This window comes from Oryzias latipes, chromosome 24 (assembly GCF_053564925.1).
Source record: "Oryzias latipes strain Hd-rR chromosome 24, Olatipes_Hd-rR_3.1".
Taxonomy (NCBI): domain Eukaryota; kingdom Metazoa; phylum Chordata; class Actinopteri; order Beloniformes; family Adrianichthyidae; genus Oryzias; species Oryzias latipes.
The window spans coordinates 8,601,030-8,620,013 of NC_136260.1; the positions used below are offsets into that span (position 1 = coordinate 8,601,030).

Here is an 18,984-nt window from a genome sequence, read left to right on the forward strand (position 1 = left end):
ACACAAGAAAAGGGTAAAAAAAACGACAAAAAAATAGACTTTCATCGGAGTGAGTCTTTAAATTGATTGCACACAAGTGGGTCAGTTTCTTGGTCTTTGCGTGACATCTTCTCCCTCTCAGTTAAACTGAAGCCATGGTTTTTGACACACTGACAGATTTACCCCTCGTGCCTCATCGTCAGACCTCTTCCTCGGTGTGGTCACTGTGCGAGACTCATCGCTGGCAGGAAATCTACACTGATGACCGGAGAAGAAATGATGACGCAAACATCAACATGTGGGCGGAGGTGGTGAAGAGTCGTCTACAGTTGAAGAAGTTTTGGCTTCATGAATTGGCAATATTCCGTCAAGCTGTTCAGTGAAACTGCAGAAAGTTGAGTTAACCTAGTGCAAATGGTCCTTTGAGGTGTCTGCATGTTATAAACGAGTAGCTTGAGATCTCTGCACGTGCTAGCCATGTACCGTCCTCCAGCCATGTCACCAGTGGAGCTAAAGAGACAGTGAATTCCAGAGCAGACAAAAGACAAGTTGTCATTAGTGTGCATGAGCACTCTGTGGTGCCCTCCCTGCTAAGGTGTCCTTGAGGACAGTTTGAATCCCCAGTAGCTGCTCAAAATGCTGCCATGATGCATGAGTGGCTGTGACCTCAGACCCGCTCAGCAAAACATAGCACGTCCCCATCACAGATCAGAGCGGCACAGACTCGAATCGCTGATCCGGGTTCAGCTGGTTTCAGTGAAGGTGGCCAAGTCAGCCTCTTCTTCTCAATACTGTTGCGACCGTTGGTAGGTCAAGATGCTGAAAGACTCGTTGATTAATGAGTCTGTGATGGTTCTCAGTCATCCTGGTCATGCTATCACAGGATTCGGTTCTTTGGGACAGCTGCACTGTAACAGATTTATGTACACTGGGCAGTATCTTACAGCAATGTCAGCAGTAAAATGCTGTAAAAAAAGCTTTACTGTATTTTACTATAAACACCAATGAAGGTGTGCCGTGGGAAATTCCCCTCATTAACTGATCCAAAAACATTAACCATCTCCAGGATATCAGCTCTTTGCTCATCCAAACAGGCCCAGATTAAACACTGAGTAGTTAGGAATATGAAAGATCGTAAAATACTTTTTTCTTTGTGTTTATTTGATTCTATTAACGACATTTGGATAAGAATGACGCTACCGCCATTTAGCCGTAGCTTTAGCTGTTTTAGGAAAAGTCCCGTCCCTTTAACTGTCTCCACCAATCATTTTTGGAGTCTTAATCACACGTCATCAGTCTGACCAATCAGAATTGGTTAAAATCTTCTCTTCCTTGTTCCGATTTAGCTCATAAAGTCGCTCAGTTCCATCAAAAATACCAGCTAAAGCTCGTCTTTAGCTGTGTAGCTTTCTACAGAATCTGGTGTCAGACCGTGGAACAAGTGAACAAAACAATGAAGCTCAGAGACACAAGTCTGTCTGCATTATGCAGCTGTTTTCACTACATCTCCCATGATGCATTGGGTTAAAGTGACAGCGTCTCAGCGCACAATGAGTATTCCTTGTTAAACATCTTGAAACCACAACGAACACACATCAAACAGTTTTTAAATCTTTTGACTTAACTTTTATTACATCTTTTGGAAAAAACAGCTGCAACTTCCAGCTTTTTCTGCCACAATTATCACAAAAAAGGATTTGAGATTGTGGAGGGGCTTTAGATCAATACAGACTGAGTTTCTCCCCTTTTTTTTTTTTTTTTTGGGATGCTGGTGTGCCGGGGGATTTTTGACAAAGGTTAAAGTGTGCCGTAGCTCAAAAAGGTTGAAAAACACTCCATTAGACAACCATTTTTTAAACTTTTTTTTTAAACAATTATTCAACGTAACTCTGATAAGCGATTGCAAATGAATTGGCCAAATCCCTGTTGGCGCTCTGGCAACCTCATTGTAACAACCTTGTGTTTCTTGCTAGAATGCACTGCAGACATGATGCAGAATTCAGGGGAGAATACTGTGATTGGTGCTAAGTGATCTGTTGTCATGATAAATGAGTGCTCGTACAGTAAAGAGTGCCATGTTTGCACCAAAAAGAAAAAAAGAAAGTAAATTTTACACTTTGTAAATAGGAGAATTTTCATAGCATTATGTTTAAAAGTTTATTTAGATAATCCCTTACGTTTTTAGGTGTGTTAGCTTGGTCTGGTCTTTGCGTAGGTTTTTGTGTCCTGGATTAGATACTTTTGCTTTGGGTAAACACTTCACCATCTTTAAGGAAACTACTGATCATTCTAAATATTTACCACCAGAATGTTTGTGTTCTCTTGTCTTAAGGAAATGCCAAGTTTTAGTGTAGAAAACACAAAGAAATCTCATCATGTGCTCTCATCAGTTGCTCCTGTGTCAGTTTTGATGCCAAGGTTAAAGAAAGCTGAAAGCTGAAGTTTCATGCAGTTATTTGCTTCTATCTCATCTAAGGCTTTGCTATTTGATTCATTGCACTGTGTTCATTTATGAATGCATTTGTTAGGATTTTTTTCTCTTCGTCTTTGAACTTGGCTGCATTGCAGTTAATTTTACAATCTGTTCCCGTTTTACACCACGTCTAAAGCATCGTGCTGATTATTCATCCCTTAGTGGTCGTCATTCATGTGGCCTGTGATGTAAACCCAAAGTTTTGGCATGCCCGTCATTGATGCACAGCACGGATTTATTCCGTAAGTGACAGAGTAAATTGCTGTAGCTGTTTGTTGTCTGCCAATAGAGCGTCATGCTTTCACCCTTCTGTAAGCACAGCAGCTTCATAATACCCCTTGGGTTTACTGTAATGGTCATTCCTGGGAACGCTCTTCTGGCAATAACAACTCTATTAGGCATTCATTAAGCTCTTCATCAGAAAATTGATATTTTTGTGCTACAGCCTTGGCGCTGGTCACAAAAATCATTGATGCATTCATCTATTCTCCCTGTGTTATAAAGTTAGGCCTATAAAGTCTGAAATTCACATTTGACTCTAATTGAACGTTTTTCAATTGGATAGAAGGTCTCTTTGTGTTGGATAATTGCAGTGAACAACTTCAAGTGGTTATTTATGCTGCAACAACAAAATGTTGTTCTCCATAAAGAAGTTTTTAGCTAAAAGTTCTGTCTGGCTGCTTTCACAAAAATGTCAAAAGGAAACATATTAAGTAAGTTAATAACATGTTTGTCTCTAGTTGGTGCTCTGCTATCCATCGCTTTGGACACCAACCTTAAGGAGAAGAGACTTGGAGATGATTTTGACATTTTTTAGAAAAAGCCATCCAGTTTTTCAGTGTTGGGAAAAATATATAAGGATTTTAAAAGTGGTGCAAGTTTGAAATATGGGCAATGTTACTAAGTTTCCTAATCAAATATGGGAAATTGGAAGAAAATAGCAACCTTTGCATAGATAACAGTTAAAAAAAATTTGATTTGTTTTCGATGACCCAATTTTTTTGCAGGTACTTTGTCTAACGCCTTAGTCACATGAACCTGGGGGTTGACCGGTACAGGTTTGGGTTGTGTGGGGTCATAGAGGGTCCTAGACCAGTACTGCAAAGTTTTAGGGGAGCACAGGTGTGCCTTGCAGTTCCTTTGTGGCTTGTACAGTTGCCTCAAGGGACGTCATGAAAATGTAACTTACCAAACGTACGTGTAGTTAATGTATCATAAAGTGTTTGTGAGTTACAAGCACTTATGACATACAAGCAATGTTGACATACTGGCTCTGTACCAACCACGTACAATTGCTGCACTCACAGGGTGTGTACTTGATACATAAGTGACCGTAGGACCCCTATGGATGTCCACACAAACTTAGCTCCGATTTTCCAATTTCCTTATTTCTAACAGTCAGGCTGCAAGAACGAAGTGTACAACAGGCATGTAAGTAGCGTGCACTTATCACAGCATGCCCATAGAAAAGAAATGCATGAACATGCATCAATCTCAAAATTTTGTGCGGGTGATCTACCTGGTCAGGTTTGCCAAATTTTGGCCCGCATACAGCCAGTATCCACCCATAGGGGCAGTTGTGACTAAGACATAATGTCTGTGGGAAGTTGCATACGTTGATTGTCTTAAGCTTTTAATCTTGCTTAAGGTCATGAAGGGGGCAGCAGTCCAACCCAGCTGTCACTGAGTGACAAGTGCGGTAAAGTCTGGTCAGGTCACCAGCCCATCACAGGGGTCAGAGGAGCATTTAAAATGTGGAATCCTGTAAAAAGAGCAGGAAATCTTTAATGTTCAAAACCTCATCAATGCATTTTACAAAATTAATGGAAAATCTTCATGGAGGGATTAGACTATCATGGTGCTTTTTGCTCTCATTTTCTAATTTCTAACGGCTTCACTGGATGTTCCTATTTGGCAAAACAACGTTTTTTTCTCTTGAAAAGGCATATGAATCTCTTTTTGATCACTCAAAGACAAAGCCAAGCAACTTAAAGTCAATGTCTTTCATTCTAAATCAAGCAATTTCTGTTAAGTAATCAGTTTTAGAAGTGGGTTGTTTCACTTTGACACGTTGCTGTGATCACCTACATAGCAAGGTTTTCCCACAGGTATGCATGTGGGTGGAGATGGGAGCATGCGACACACGGTGCTCATTATTTACATGACATAAACGCCCTCTGATGTTTTTTGGAAGCACCTTTTTTTTTTTTTTATTGTTTTGTAACTTTTAATTGAAAGCCGGTGACCCTTGTCAGTTTTCAGGCCAATGGACACATCTTCCTAAAGGCGACGGCAGACGCTCCGTCACCTTCGATGACAGGTAAGTATCAGATCTTTAATCGAGGGTAGAAGAAGTATGACTCCATCAGGGAACGCTGTCACTGTGAGGAATGTTAATGCAGCAGGAGTGGGAATTCACAGAGGAGGACTTTGATTATATGCTGTCCGCACACTGTACTCTAGAGATATGCCTGCTGCTCTGTGAAGAGCAGTTTTTATCCATCAGTAGGAACAAACAAAAAAAGCTGTGTCACTCTGCTGCCTCATGCCCACACCTGTTCTTTTATTTCCCTAAGCTGCTTTTAAAATATACGATCACATCCACTGTTTTACTGTCATATGATTCAAACAAACAAATGTACCAAAGTTCAACATCAGAGGGAAAGAAAAATCGAATGTATTTTGATTTTTGTTATGTTTATCGGTTATTCCTTTGGTTGCTGCTTCCTTCACTCCACCTTTATGATTTTTCTTTCACTCTACTCCCCCCTGCTGGATAAATTGTTCCAAAGCCTCCCCAGTTTATTGATGATATTCTATGACAGCTCCGCAAACACAGGGTGAGCTCGGAGGGGAACAAAAAGGACTGCCATCCTTTCATGTCCTCAAAGTATCCATATAATCCTCCGCCGGAGCGCAAAGAGGCGAAGGGGCTTCAAACTGTGTCAATAAAGGATTTAATCAGGATTATTGATCAGTGTTGGGGGAGAGTAAGCAGAAAATTTGAACAGCTTGACACAATTCTGTTCAAGGACCAACAATCTGCTTCTCTGCGAGCGGTCGCTGAGTCCCATCCTGAGAGTGTAACAACCTGTCAGTCATACGTTTGAGAAATGCTGCCGGAGAAAGCCAACAGGGAAACACTGAAGGAACTGGAGAAACAGAACACCACGTATGTTATTACAAAAAAATTTATTTAAAGACGTACATATTAATAAAATCAACTTGGTATTAAACTTGTATCTATAAAATTGTTCCAGGTTATAAAAACGTGTTAAACAAGGTTTCAATTTGTCTTGTGTGTATTTTTGTGTTGTTGTTGTTCCCTCCATTTCTAGATGTAAGTAAGACTCCAGTAATCCGCTGTCACACTTTGTATGAGCCAGACCTTGTTAGGAGTGATTTCCTGTCTAGTGTGTAGACTTAACTTTTGAAAGAACCGTTGCTGTCATGGTGCTTGTCAGACTCCTCCCCCTCCAACACTGCCAGCCGAGCTCCTTCTAATCACCTCCAGCTGACACCACTCATCTCATCTACCTGCTGCTTAAAAGGATACCCAACGCCTCAGTTCAACGCCAGTTCGTTAACCTCTATGGTGACTAGTCTGGTCATGTTAAGTCTCGCTACTGTCTTAACCCTCACTTTGAAACTAACCCTGATCTCCTGCTCCAGGAAACCCTTGTCACGAGTGACGTCAGTTGGAACCTCGGATCCATTCACGGCAACCCACCGGACCTCGTCATCCACGCTGACCGCGTTTGTACCTCCAGCTTCGCCGCTAGCCACAGCTGCCTCTGGACCAACGTCTACGCCTCAATTCTCCCAGGAATTAAAATAAACCTCTTCTCACCTGTTACTGCCAGTCTCGCTCTCTGGGTTCCAGCATCTGGGTTCCTCCCGCTTGGAGAATCATGACAGTTGCTGTGGAGAAAAGGACCTTCCTGAATTCAAACTCTGGAGAAACAAAACTGCTGATGTCTGCAGTAGATCACTATCAGAAGTGAGTGACATCCAATTCTTAAGTACAATCATGATAGACATAAATATATATTTTTAATGTTTTTGAAATGATCAGATTGAAGGAGGCTGAACTTCTCTCACGAGCAAATGTCACCTTCACTCTCAGCTACATGTTGGTGTCCACCTCAGCAACTCGGCGCTCAAAGGACATCTTGTCTGAATATTATTAGAATATTTTTAGAGCAACAAACAAGCACTAGAGGATGCAGTTTACTGTTATTCATTAGGACACTGCAACTCAATTAAGACAATGTTTCTATTAAGATCCTCTCAAGAGTTCTGGGACTCAAAGTGAGACTTAACTATAAAAGCCTTTTGCCTTCTTTTTAGTTCAATAATTGAGAACTGAATCCTGTTTCTGAGAAAGAAGGTTTTTAATATAAATTTATGGCAATGCTTACTACTTAGAACGTTGAAAAATAATTGCTGTCAGGTTTTAGTGGAAGATTTCCTAAACAGTGGAATCTATCACGACTGATCTGACTTTGCTTATTTGAGACAAAAACATTCAAATGGTGATTTGATTTCAGTTACACCCATGCAATCCCATACGACACAGTAAACTCACAAAAATAATTAAGCAATCTGTTTTGCAAACTGAGCATTCTGTATCATAGTTCTTTTTAAATTCTCCAATTTAAAAAAAGTAAATAAAATGCATATTAATTTGTATTTATGGAGATCGGCATAGCGGTGTAGCGGTTGACCTTCTCCCCTCGCAGTGAGAAGGCCCTCGTTTGTATCCCTGTCTGTGTGGAGTTTGCATGTTCTCCTCATGCATGCTTGGATTTTCACGCAGCACTCCAGCTTCCTCACACAGTCCAAAGACACGCCGATAACTCTAAATTGTCTCTTGGTGTGACCCTGCAGCAAACTTGTGACCTGTCAAGGGTGTACCCCAACCTTTGCTTAACAGTCGAGGAGAGGTTCCAGCAACCCTGTGACCCCAAAAGAGAATAATAGTTTGTAAGATGGCTAAATATAGTGTGCCTCTTACATTTTTTGGAGTTTTTCTTTGTTTGCTTTTAAATTAGTCCAATAAAATAAGAAGTTGACTTTAAATTTGTTTATTAACTTTATTTCTATAGGTGTTGAGTTATTATTCAGAGTTCTGTGACTTGATGTCTTTGATGGGCTTGCAAACTGTTCAGAATAAAACATTGCTGTTTCCCTAATACAGTAAGGATAGGCTCCAGCAAACCCTGTGACCCTGCACAAGAATAAAGTAATGGAAGATCTTCACTGGGCATTATTGGTTCCAGCAAATCTTGGAGATATTTTTTTAACTCTACTTCTATATTGCTTTATAATTCTGCCCATTAGGCATTGCTTTAATAAAAAAAAAAAGCCCCTTAAGATTCCCATATGAGGACAAAAAGCAATTCCACTTATCTTTTTCTGTGTGGATGATGCAAATTTTCATAAGTGAAAAAAACGGAAACCAAAAAAACGAGTTCTCACCACTAGGTGGCACAACTTGCAAAGAAATACATCAGAGACCCAGGGAGTTCTATTTGCTAAAACAGAATGTAACTTTGACTGGTCTAATGATTTCTTAAATCTTTCAAAACTTATAAATGACAGTCAACCCAGACATGTGATTGAAAAAAACTCTGTGTTGAAACCCTACATTTCTATGAAGTTAAAACATTTTACAATTGGTGTTTTCTATTATAAAGGTTTTATATTAACCGAGTTTGGATTAGTATTAACGCTACACATTTGTGTTCATTCTGTGACATTATGCTATTTAATAGATAATAGTTATAGAAACGGTTTTTCCACAGCTGTGTGTTAAAACATGATTTGTTGCTCCTGGGTCTACGTTTAGGGCTTCTACTGCAGCGCAGTCTCTTTTGCAGAGCTGACGTTCATCGCGCGTAAATGGATCAAGCTTGTGAAGATTTCATCACGTTGCGATATTTTCCCATTAATCCATGAAAGGAAGAAGAGGTTAAAGGTCTCTGGCAGTGACCTTCCACTGATTCGCAGCTTCTCTAAGGCAGTTTTGCGCTGCGCGTTATGAGACAGACGCTCAGAAGGTCCATCATCGGAAAGGAATGCAGAAAAGTATGTTAAAGTTTCCGAGAGTGTGAGTTCCCGTCTCCGTATGTCTCGCAGCCTCAGTTTTCCTTGGGGGGCTGGCTCGTCTGCATAGGAACTGGGAACAGCCCCCTGTTAAGTAGCGGTTTGTGAGGAGAATCTTCCCACTTGGTTGGAGACTGGCTGAGGAGTCTGGAGACCTAACACGCGCGGAGCTCCCTACCTCATCCCCGGAACATCTCTTTTTTTTTTTCCCTCAGACTTTTGCAAAGAAACATATTTGATCCCCCTTTTTTTGTGTCATTTTCCGCATTTGGTAATTTACCCTTTTCCCCTTTCCCCCAACTAAAGTAAAAGGAATTTCTTCATAGGTCAGTGCCAAGTTTTCTCTTTGCTTCCCTAGCCGTTTGTGTGAAAAAATTCTGATAGAATAATGTTGTCGACTAAATATGACTTCTTAGACTGTATTTATGGTTAGATCTATCTATTCAAGAAACGCGCAAACGTATTTCGTAGCGCAGCGCTGCGTAATTACGCGCCACTTTAATAATGCGCAAAGTCTCCATTAGGAGCGATTATGAGGATAAAATTTTGCTGAATATTTTTTAGAGAGTGCAACAAAGAGAATATTAACATTAAGAAAACAGACTTTACCTGTTAAACTGAATTTTTTTTTATTACTCTGGCAAATGGGATGTTAACTTTTTTGAGGTTCACATTTATCAATATTCAGGGGGAATTTAGTAAAATATTTGAGCTCTGTTATTTTTTTTTTCTGGTAGCCTTCAAGTTTTGCTTAAACGTCTTTCTCTCTGCCAATAGCTATTATACATATGCCTCTGAATCAGAAGAGCTGAAGATGAAGTGTGGGCTCTCTCTGGCAGCAGCTGCCTTCCTGACACTGCTGCTGTCCACCCAAGCGCAGGAACAAGGTAAAGTCGCTCCCCATCCTCCTCTTCTTCCCTTTGAAGCAACATATTTGACCTTCAGCTCAACATCCCTGCTCTTTTTCTGTCCTGCAATGTCTTGTTTCATTCAAGTCTCAATAAAAATATCACATTATGAAAGAAACAATGTGTGCTTTTGGTTTAATTTTTTAATCAATGTATATTTCCTTCCAAATATGACTGTCAGATTTTTGAGATATGAAAATTTTGCTCAGAAAATGATGTAAGAGAATATACAAATGATTATTTAGTTGTTGTTTTTTCTGTTATTTTTCTTAAAATAGAAAAAAGTTCTTAAATGTCTTCAAAGTTTACTGAAAATATATGATTTTGGGGGACAAGTTAAAGGTCATAACTGTAGCTAATTCATTTATTTTATGAAAAACAAAAAGTTTCCATTTTTAAATTTTCATTTATGTAAACATCAAGAATGAAATAAATGTAAAAATGGCTATTTTATTAGCTTTTTGTTAATGTCTCCATTGTCATTTACAAAAGATGTAGTTTGAACTTCTTTCACACCAGAAGGCGCTCTTGTTCAACTTCTTTGCCTTGTTATAAACTGCATTTCTTTAACGGAGGGGGGGGGGGGGGGGGGAGATGGCGCTGAAGAAGGTAGGAAGGCGCCCAACTTTCCTTCCTCCATCTTTTATCCTGACAGAATGAACAGACAAAATATGAGTTATACTTTTTTTCCAGAGGTTTAGGCTTTGAAGTGGCGAAGACAGGCTCCTCTGCAGCTATGGATTTAAGTGGAAAGTGCAGTCAAAGAAGGGTTCTCTGCTCTCTTTTAGGAGTTTCTGACCACCTGTGATTCTCAACTTCTATGTCTCTACTTTCTGCCTCTCCACTTTCCATGGCACAGTAATGGGGCCATATATATTGTAAAGCTTGGAGTGGTTTGACATAGTGGGGCCAAAGCTCAAAGGAAAAGAAAAAGACAGAGTTTTAAAGGGACATTAGAGGGGGAGATGAAAGAAGGAAAAAACCCGGGATGAAGCTTTAAAGACAAGCTCTAAAATGCAGGATGGGGTTCTCTGCGTGTTTGAAGTGAGAAATGGAGGTTTTCTTGTATTTTTTTTGGATGCTTTACACCAGCTTGGAAACAGAAGCAGCAGCCTACAACTCATGAAACTATTTATCAGGTTGGTAGTTCCTCCCATTTTTGATGTCCTGTAATCCTCTTCGTCAAGCCCTGATCAGGTCTGTGGACTCTGAGTCTTGGCTTCACGGCAATATTTTACAGTGATACTCTTCACTTTCATAGCTACCTGGTTGGTGGTTTAGTTGCTCTTCAAACTCTAGCTAGTGGAAAGAAAAATGTGAGTCGTTTTGTTTTTACGTGTCTTCAAGTAAAAGACGTTATCAGCTGTCACCTTGATAGCTGCTTCAGGCAAAGTTCACTGATAGCTTTAAGTGAAGGATCTTAAACTCAATAGACGTTGATTTCTGTTGTAGGCCATTCTATACATCTGTCTTAATGTTACGAAATGTCACAATAATCTAGAATCATCCACAAATGTTTACTGAGGAGAATTTTTAAATTCCTGATGAACTTTGCCTCAGAGCTCTGCCGGTCTTTCTTCTTAATAAACCAGACCTTCAGTTTCTGTTGGTCCTTAATGCGCGCCTTCGATAGCGGTTCATAGTTATTCGACTTTCTGCTTTACAAATGTCCGCTTTTTGTCAGAAGTAAGAATGCCAATTTATTCGATCTGCAAACTCCCCAAAACGAATGCCTTACTTTTTTATCTTCACGCTCATTGAAAACAGGATCAGCAGTGGAACTTTCTCATCTCAAGCACAATCTAACCTGGTGTCATCAAAGTGAGGGCCGAAGTATCTTAGATTTGACTTTGTTTTGTAGCCAGCTAGGGTTTTAGACAGCCTTCAAGTTTTGCAACCCCAACCTGAAGAATATCATTCTAAAATATTTTCAAATAATGTGTACATGAAGAAACTTTTGTCAGTTGCTTCAAGTTGTTTCAAACAACTTTACATGTACACAACGCATGATTTTCCATGTTTAACCAACACTTAAATGGTGAAAACCTCTGCTTCTTGAACTATTTTTACCTGGACTTGCATATTTCAATACTACTTTTTTTAAAAATCTTGCTGACAAAATAGATTAAGAATCTGTGGTGGAGAATGTTTGGAAAGGAGAAAAGATATGCACACGTCTACCCTGATGTTGTGTATTCTTTTATGAGGTTTGCAATGGACATTCTAATTTAGATTTATTCAATCCGTCCGCCTGAGTTGGATTGAGGTCATGGACAAACCGCTTCAAATCACGTTGTTTTTTTGCCAGGAGGGGATGATTTTTATTCTATAAACGAGCGGGTTGGATCACAATAAAAACGATGGAATTGTTTTATGTGATTGCGAAAAACTGTGGGACTGCGTCATTGCTTGCATTCTCTGTGATATAATCATTTAAGAAATTTTAAAAAACAGGCAAAGTGGTCACTTTTTGATGGATTCAAGGCTGCTGCAAAACTTGGGAATGTTCAGTTTAAAAAGAACACAAGTGAAAATGTTCAGAATCAATCTCATTTGGTTGTTGGTGAAATTCAGTTTTTACTTTCTTCTCCTGGTTGGATCCAAATATGCCAACATGTCATACCCCCCCGTTTAAATGTCCTTAACTGTGTTTTGTCACACTTTTGTTGTTGACGTGTTGTTGTCTCAATTGTTGTCTTCATTTTTTTTTGTCCAAAGTGTCTTTCCTTACTCCCTAATTGTTGCATGAACTACTCGCTCCAGTTTTGTGAATTGCTGGGAAAACCTTAATGCTGACTATCACAATACTTCTATCCCTTGTGAATCAAAAAAATAACTGTGCTGATGCTTCCTCTTCGCAGTTGACCCTCCAAGTGATTTGAGTTTTAAGATTTTAAATGAGAATACAGTACAAATGTTGTGGAGAAGGCCGCAGTCAAGGATTCAAGGCTACAGAATACAAATGACTTCAAACACAGGTGGGTGCCAAAAACAATGCAAGTCGTATCTTGCTGAGGCCGTAACATTACAAGTGTTCTGAGTAAATCAATCTGCCTGGCAAGCTGCAACATTACCCACAATTACATGTGTGGATTTTTGCAGAAAGATGTTTGGCCTAGGAGGCAGGAAAAAAAAAAAACCTTCACAATTCACAAATGTTGGTGAGGTAAATTACCAATGATTAGCACTGCGATGTATGCGCTCATGTCTATCAAGCTTCTCATCTTTTTAAAATGCTTTTTTTTTTATTTGAGCACAGACATTCAATGGGGAAGGCTCCATTTTGAAACCTACAGTTTTTAAACTACAATTAAAGATCTGCCAACATGCTCTGCTCTTGATATTTATCAGGACCAATTATGATGTCACAAAATATGGAACTTTTTTTTTTTTTTTTTTTTTGAAGATTAATAACCCCTCTTGTTAAAATAAAATATGTCCAACACAAGAGGCCCTCAGCTCTCATCTGCCTGCCTAGCTGTTGGACAGGACAAGTTAAAAAAAAAATTTAAAAAAAATGGAACTTTTCTAAGTGAAGGGATAACAAGCATTGAACATTAGCCACACAAACCGCCATTAGCACACTTTTGCTTTTATAATGAACAACTTTCTATGCTGCAAAGAAGTAGAGGCCATCATAAAAATGTTACAACGCAATAATGCACAATATGTTCATTTTGTATTCAATTAGTTAAGAATTGTGAAACTGGCATGAAAAAAATCCAAACAACACAAAAACACTTCTAATTTGCCATTTATATCTATGACAGATGTGAACACAGAATTGCCTTAAAACTTTACATTTCAGTATTTTCAAATTGACAACAGATTATAGAAAAGGGTTTTGAGATCTGGCACTGAACGAACATTATATTAATTCATTTAAACGATAATTGTTGTTGAGATAATTGTTCAAACAGTCAAAGTTTTAGTCTCAATAATTAATATACCAGTAAGCTTGTTTGAAATGTGATTTCATGCCTGGTGGCACATTTTAATATAAATGATTGGGACATGATAGGAAATAACTTAGCTTACTCTTAATGGATGGAGAAGTCTGTTCAAAAAGGGTAAAATAAGGATTTTTAGTGACTTGTTACAGGGACTATAAATCCCAATAGTTACCATATGAAATGTTCTTAAAAGGTTCAGAGGAATCTGTTGAAGAGTCTTTGTAGTTAGGACAACCATCCAAAATTGAGTTTTTTCTGAAATTTTCACAGCTCTACATTAAAAAACCTTAACCTTTAATGGAAAGAGTTTTATAAACTTTAACCAAAATGCATGGATGGCAAAATTAGCTGAAAGTTCCATGACTCAAAGGAATGGCCAAATGTGAACATGATCTGAAAACCGTGCTGTCATCTCTGCAGTAAAAGTGACTGGCTGTCTATTTTCATTCATTTCATGAGTCCGTTTTCATTTATTCTTTTTGAAATGTTGAGCCACTGACTTCTTGAATTCGTTGATGAAGAGTTTTGGCTCATTTGACTGCACTAAAGGGTTAAAAACAATGTGTTTTGCTTAAAGGCGGAAAGTTTTTATTTAAATGAGTCATACCTTTAAAGTGTTTATGCAGCTATTCCAGTCCCCAGGTCAACAGTTGGAATCAGGCTTTCCTGCAACTCTGTTTTTAATTTTGGGGAGAAATGAAGTAATGTAATCGTTTCCTGATGGATTCCCTCTGACTTTGTGCATTTTTTTTCTTTTTTTTTGTAGATGAACCCATAAAAGAAGTCTCTCTGCCAGCATCTGCGACTAGCACCTCCATCTCTGACCTGAGTCCAGATGTGGATTATGTTGTTACTATAGTTGCATATGCTGGATCAGAGGAAAGTCTTCCCATCTCCGGCCAGATCACACGTAAGTCAGTGTCCTTTGTGAATGCTTGATCACTTTTGCCAGGAGGTCGAAGAAAATGTATGACTGTGATGAAGAAATTACAGAAATACATCTGCAATATAAAGAAATTCATAGTACAGGAACCCACTAAGTGGCTGCACGGTTGCACAGTGGTTAGCGCGCTTGCCTCACAGCAAGAATGCCCCTGGTTCAAGTCACGGCTGGAGGACCTGAACCAGAACATCAGTGGGGGACCTTCCTGTGTGGAGTTTGCATGTTCTCCCTGTGCATGCGTGGGTTCTCTCCGGGGATTTCGGCTTCCTCCCACCGTCCAAAAACATGCTTTGATTGCGTTAATTGGCAACTCTAAATTGTCCATAGGTGTGAATGTGAGTGTGAATGGGTGTGTGATTGTGACCCTGCGACAGACTGGCAACCTGTTCAGGGTGTCCCCCGCCTTCGCCCATAAGTGGCCGGGATAGGCTCCGGCAGCCCTGTGACCCCGAAAGCGATAAAATGGAAAAAGATGAATGGAACCCACTTACTGAGCTTCTAAAAAAAAAAAAGAAAATTGAAGACCCACTCTCTTGATCATCTTCTGAACTAAAAGGGTTTTCACTGATCTTTTAATTATGATTATGCAGTTTTAAGTCAAAATAAAAAAAAAATCGAGTCATTTTCTAACAGTTTCTGCTGTGCGGTTGGAGTTCATTAGAAATTTGCCTCTGAGATGTGGATGGGACTGTTGGAAGCGGACTAAGCCCGCCCCCACTTCCCATCACTCAAAACAAAGTTGTTTGTTTAAGTGCTCTCCTAGCTTAAAGCCCCTCTCAACCACAACCAAAAAAGCAAAGGCGTACATGGATAATTTGTCTACAAGTGGAACAGAGAGCTTGTAGTCCATCCAGTGTATTTCTATATTACAAATAAGATCTTTTTTAAACACCATTTTTCCGGCTGCTTCTGATTCACAATTTAAATTACGAAATACTCAGAAATGCAATTTTATGCTTAATTTTCTCGACATGTGTCCTCCATCATGAGAAACATGTCATAAGAACACGTTAACAACACCCAAAACACCATTTATATTGGAATGGGTCTTTGAGTTATCAGTCTTTCAGTTTTCTATTTCACCAACGTTTTTGTTACATTTATGAAGACAATTGTTTTTTCCAAGGAATTTGTTTGAAAAAACATTAAAACAACTGTTTTTTTTAATGTATGGTCTGTCATATTTGTTGGTCTTTCAGTTGAGTCAAGTGGTAGATCGAGAGAAGGCATTTCGAAGCCAAACCCTTCTGATTCAGTCAGTAAGTATTACAACTCTTAAAAACTGCATATTAAAAGGGAGGCTGTCAAAGCACAACACTTCCCTGTGCTGAGAGCAAATGACTCTCTGATGTATTAAATCACTGGTTTGGGTTATTAGCTCAAGGTGGGGCTTGATGCTGCTGTTCAAGCAGAGGCTCAACTTTAGAGAAGTGGGAATAATTGCTGAGCAGTTTTCTAATAACACTGCTGCTGCTGCAGCTCTGGCTATTGTTCTTCTCACACTGAGACGCTTTGTTCTGATGAATTCATGGGAAGAAAGTCAGGCTGATATGTTCCCCACACAAGATCGAAGAGGAAAGTTTGTTACTTTTGCTTCTCTACTGTAACCTAAAATCCAATTTTAATAAAGCAAACCATCAGTTTTTTTTAACTCAGTGTTTTTGTTTATAATCCACAACACATAAAATACTTTTTTTCCTTTATAGTAACCATAACTGCCCCAACACTGGTGCAGGAGAAGAAAACACAGATTTATCTGGTTTCTTCTACAGTTTTATTTGTTTACAAAAAACAAAAGGAAAAAGAGGGAAAAACATTTTCCAATCTAGATCAATTTCAGTTCAGCGTTTGTTTTTTTTGACAGTCTTTGTGAAAGCCAGGTTGAAGTATAGCAGAGAGGAAAAGGAAAATGTCATTTCAGTTGCTTTGATGCTGAAATGTGGAACCCTTAAATATATTTTAAATCAGGATCTTCTTTTCTAAGGGATTATTTACCTAAAATAGGAATAACGTGTAACAAGTGTATCTTGGTCCACTATTGCTTAAGCTGCTTGTTCTTCTCCCAGAATGCCTTGCCAGTGCAGTCGCTGATGTGGTATTTCTGGTGGACGGCTCTTGGAGTGTGGGCCGGCCAAACTTCCAACATATTCGCAGCTTCATCTCAGCCGCAGTCGAAGCCTTTCAGATCAATGCGGACAGAACACGCGTGGCAGTGGTCCAGTACAGCAACGATGCCCGGACTGAATTTAACCTCAATCAGCACACCACCCGATCAGCACTCCTTAAGGCTGTCAGCTCACTGTCCTTGAAAGGAGGCAACACCAAGACAGGTAAAGAGCTTTTTTACAGTTTCATCACAAATTTCAACCATTTGTTTTATTGATTTTACTGTGTTGTTGACCTTTTTTTCATGACAAAAAGATTTAAAAGTATTAACAGAAAGCACAAAATAAGAATCTGAAGCATTTTCCTCATGAATAAAGTGTGTTTTTAGGAAAAAATGAAAAGACAAACCCTCTTTCATTCCAAAGAAAGTTGCCAAATGGTTACAACACACGTCTTGTTACGCTTTGTTTGGGTACACTGTCAGTAAACCAGTTCATTTTCCTACCTACCGGAATTCAGCAGCAGCTCCTCAGGGTTTCATCAGAGATGAAATGAGCTAATGCTGCTTTGTGTTGAGTCTTAACAGCTTCTTATCCAGTTACGCCTGCTGGATAAAAAGATCGACTGTAAATAGTTTGGACACTAATCTAATGGACATGAATAGACACCAATTACAATGATCATTTCTGAAGACTTCCCTCATTAAATTCTGTTAACCACCATCTAAATTGTCCTAAATTTTTAATTGCTGCTCAGAGATGTTTGAAATGAGGTCATTGTGTTCAATTCTTTCCTGCTGCAAGCACTTAGGGGGGATAGTAATCGGGGAAAAAAATGCTTTTTCGTGTTACTTTTTATGTATATCTAGGTTTTGTTGCAAAGTGACATATAAATCTTGTATTTTTTATTTTAACAGAATCATCAATATAGAAAATATGTCTTTTTTTTTTAACAAACTACAAGATAGGGGTCAATGTAAAATATTTTAACTGTCATTTTTCACTGGAACTCTTTGGATATATAAATTATCTTTTTTGTCGATCTAGGCAACGCCCTCAACTATCTTCTGGAAAACACGTTCACTGAGGCAGCCGGCGCAAGAAAAGATTTCCCCAAAGTGCTTGTGATCATTACAGATGGCAAATCTGAGGATCCAGTGGACAGCTATACCAAGCAGATCAAGAGCATGGGGGTGGAAACCTTTGTTCTTGGTACGCCGGCAATCCACATCACACATTTTCCACTTGTAGTTGAAGATTTGAAAGACTGCAAAACAAAAAAGAATCTACCTGTAATGACGCAATGCAGTAACAAGGGAAAGTTTTTTGCATCAATTACATTACAAGCAAGTGTTGACAAGCTCTCCGACTGTTTACAGTAGGTTTCTGTCAGACTTTCCATTAGGAGAACAGACTTTTGTAGGTTGTTGTTACCGTCTTTCAGAGACAAGAGATTTAGTTCATGCTAATACTTGGTCAATGTGGATTCATTGTATATTTTTAAGGAAGGTATTGATAAAAAAAAAACGTATTTTAAAGGCAGATTTAAAAGAGACATAATCATCACAAACTGCTCGTGAGAACAGTGCGGTTGGGGTGTAAGTGTGAAAAGTAGCAGAGGATGTTTTGATGTCAGTTTGCAACAACAGAAGAAAACCCAGGACCCTCAACAGATGAGTCTCATCCATCCACCCATCTTCAGAACTCACTGAATCCCATTTGGGGTCACAGGGCTGCTGGAGCCAACCCACCAGTCCTATTTATATTTGGATTGTGACAAAAAAAACTGAAGTCTGGTGTTTTTTAAGCCATAAATAGATTGCAAACATGAACAGTCGCATGTTGGTGATTTACACAAGCAGTAATCAGTAAAGCAGACAAATGTTTTCATGAAATCATCATTGGATGATCAGCTTTTGTGAGAGACAGTTTCAGTCTTAATAGATATTTTTGTTGTTTTATGTTGATCACATTACTATGTTTTTGACCTTAAATAACATTTAATTCATCTTGGTTTGAGTTCACTTTGGGTGGTTTCAGTTGTCCATCTCAATTCATCCAAGTTCATGATCATGTGTTTATAATCCATTTAACTTATAAAAATATCTTTAAACGTTGTCACTTATCATTATTATAGGAATAAAACATGTGTTTTAAATAATCTCCTTTTTTATGCAGACCATCTTTGTCCCATACACAGCTTCATTTAAGACAACCACTCTGGCTGCACTAAATGCTTTAAAACGTGTTTCTGCTTCAATGTTTAACATCATTTTTGCCAAATTTTCCGGACACTAAAGGAAAAAAAACTAATTCTGATTAGCTAAAGGGGAGAGAAAAAACTCTAACTGGTTTATTGGTAATTTCATCCAGTATTTACAGGCTCTTGGCGAAACAGAAATCTGGAATTTACACAATGGCTCTAAATGTAATACTATGCCTCAAAATTCTGAACACAGATTTGGTTGATAATTGCAACCACAGCTGGGTTTCCAGGGCTTCCACTACACAAAGA

The 18,984-nt window shown here is 38.9% G+C and overlaps 1 protein-coding gene across 11 annotated transcripts in view; it reads left to right on the top strand.

Moving 5' to 3' along the window:
* The first annotated feature begins 6,338 nt into the window (after positions 1–6,338).
* col12a1b (collagen, type XII, alpha 1b) overlaps positions 6,339–18,984 on the top strand; it is a 99,196-nt gene continuing 86,550 nt past the window's right edge. For 6 of the 11 annotated variants that reach the window (XM_078943050.1, XM_078943048.1, XM_023952714.2 and 3 more), the window contains exons 1-7: positions 8,630–8,886; positions 9,338–9,447; positions 12,330–12,446; positions 14,188–14,331; positions 15,564–15,623; positions 16,431–16,694; positions 17,517–17,681. In XM_078943050.1, the coding sequence (XP_078799176.1) occupies positions 9,375–9,447; positions 12,330–12,446; positions 14,188–14,331; positions 15,564–15,623; positions 16,431–16,694; positions 17,517–17,681 (823 nt within the window). In that variant the 5' untranslated portion in view covers positions 8,630–8,886; positions 9,338–9,374. Of the gene's footprint in view, positions 6,453–8,629; positions 8,887–9,337; positions 9,448–12,329; positions 12,447–14,187; positions 14,332–15,563; positions 15,624–16,430; positions 16,695–17,516; positions 17,682–18,984 lie in introns of those variants that run through there. The other 5 variants (XM_078943054.1, XM_078943055.1, XM_078943056.1 and 2 more) reach the window with 3 other exon arrangements.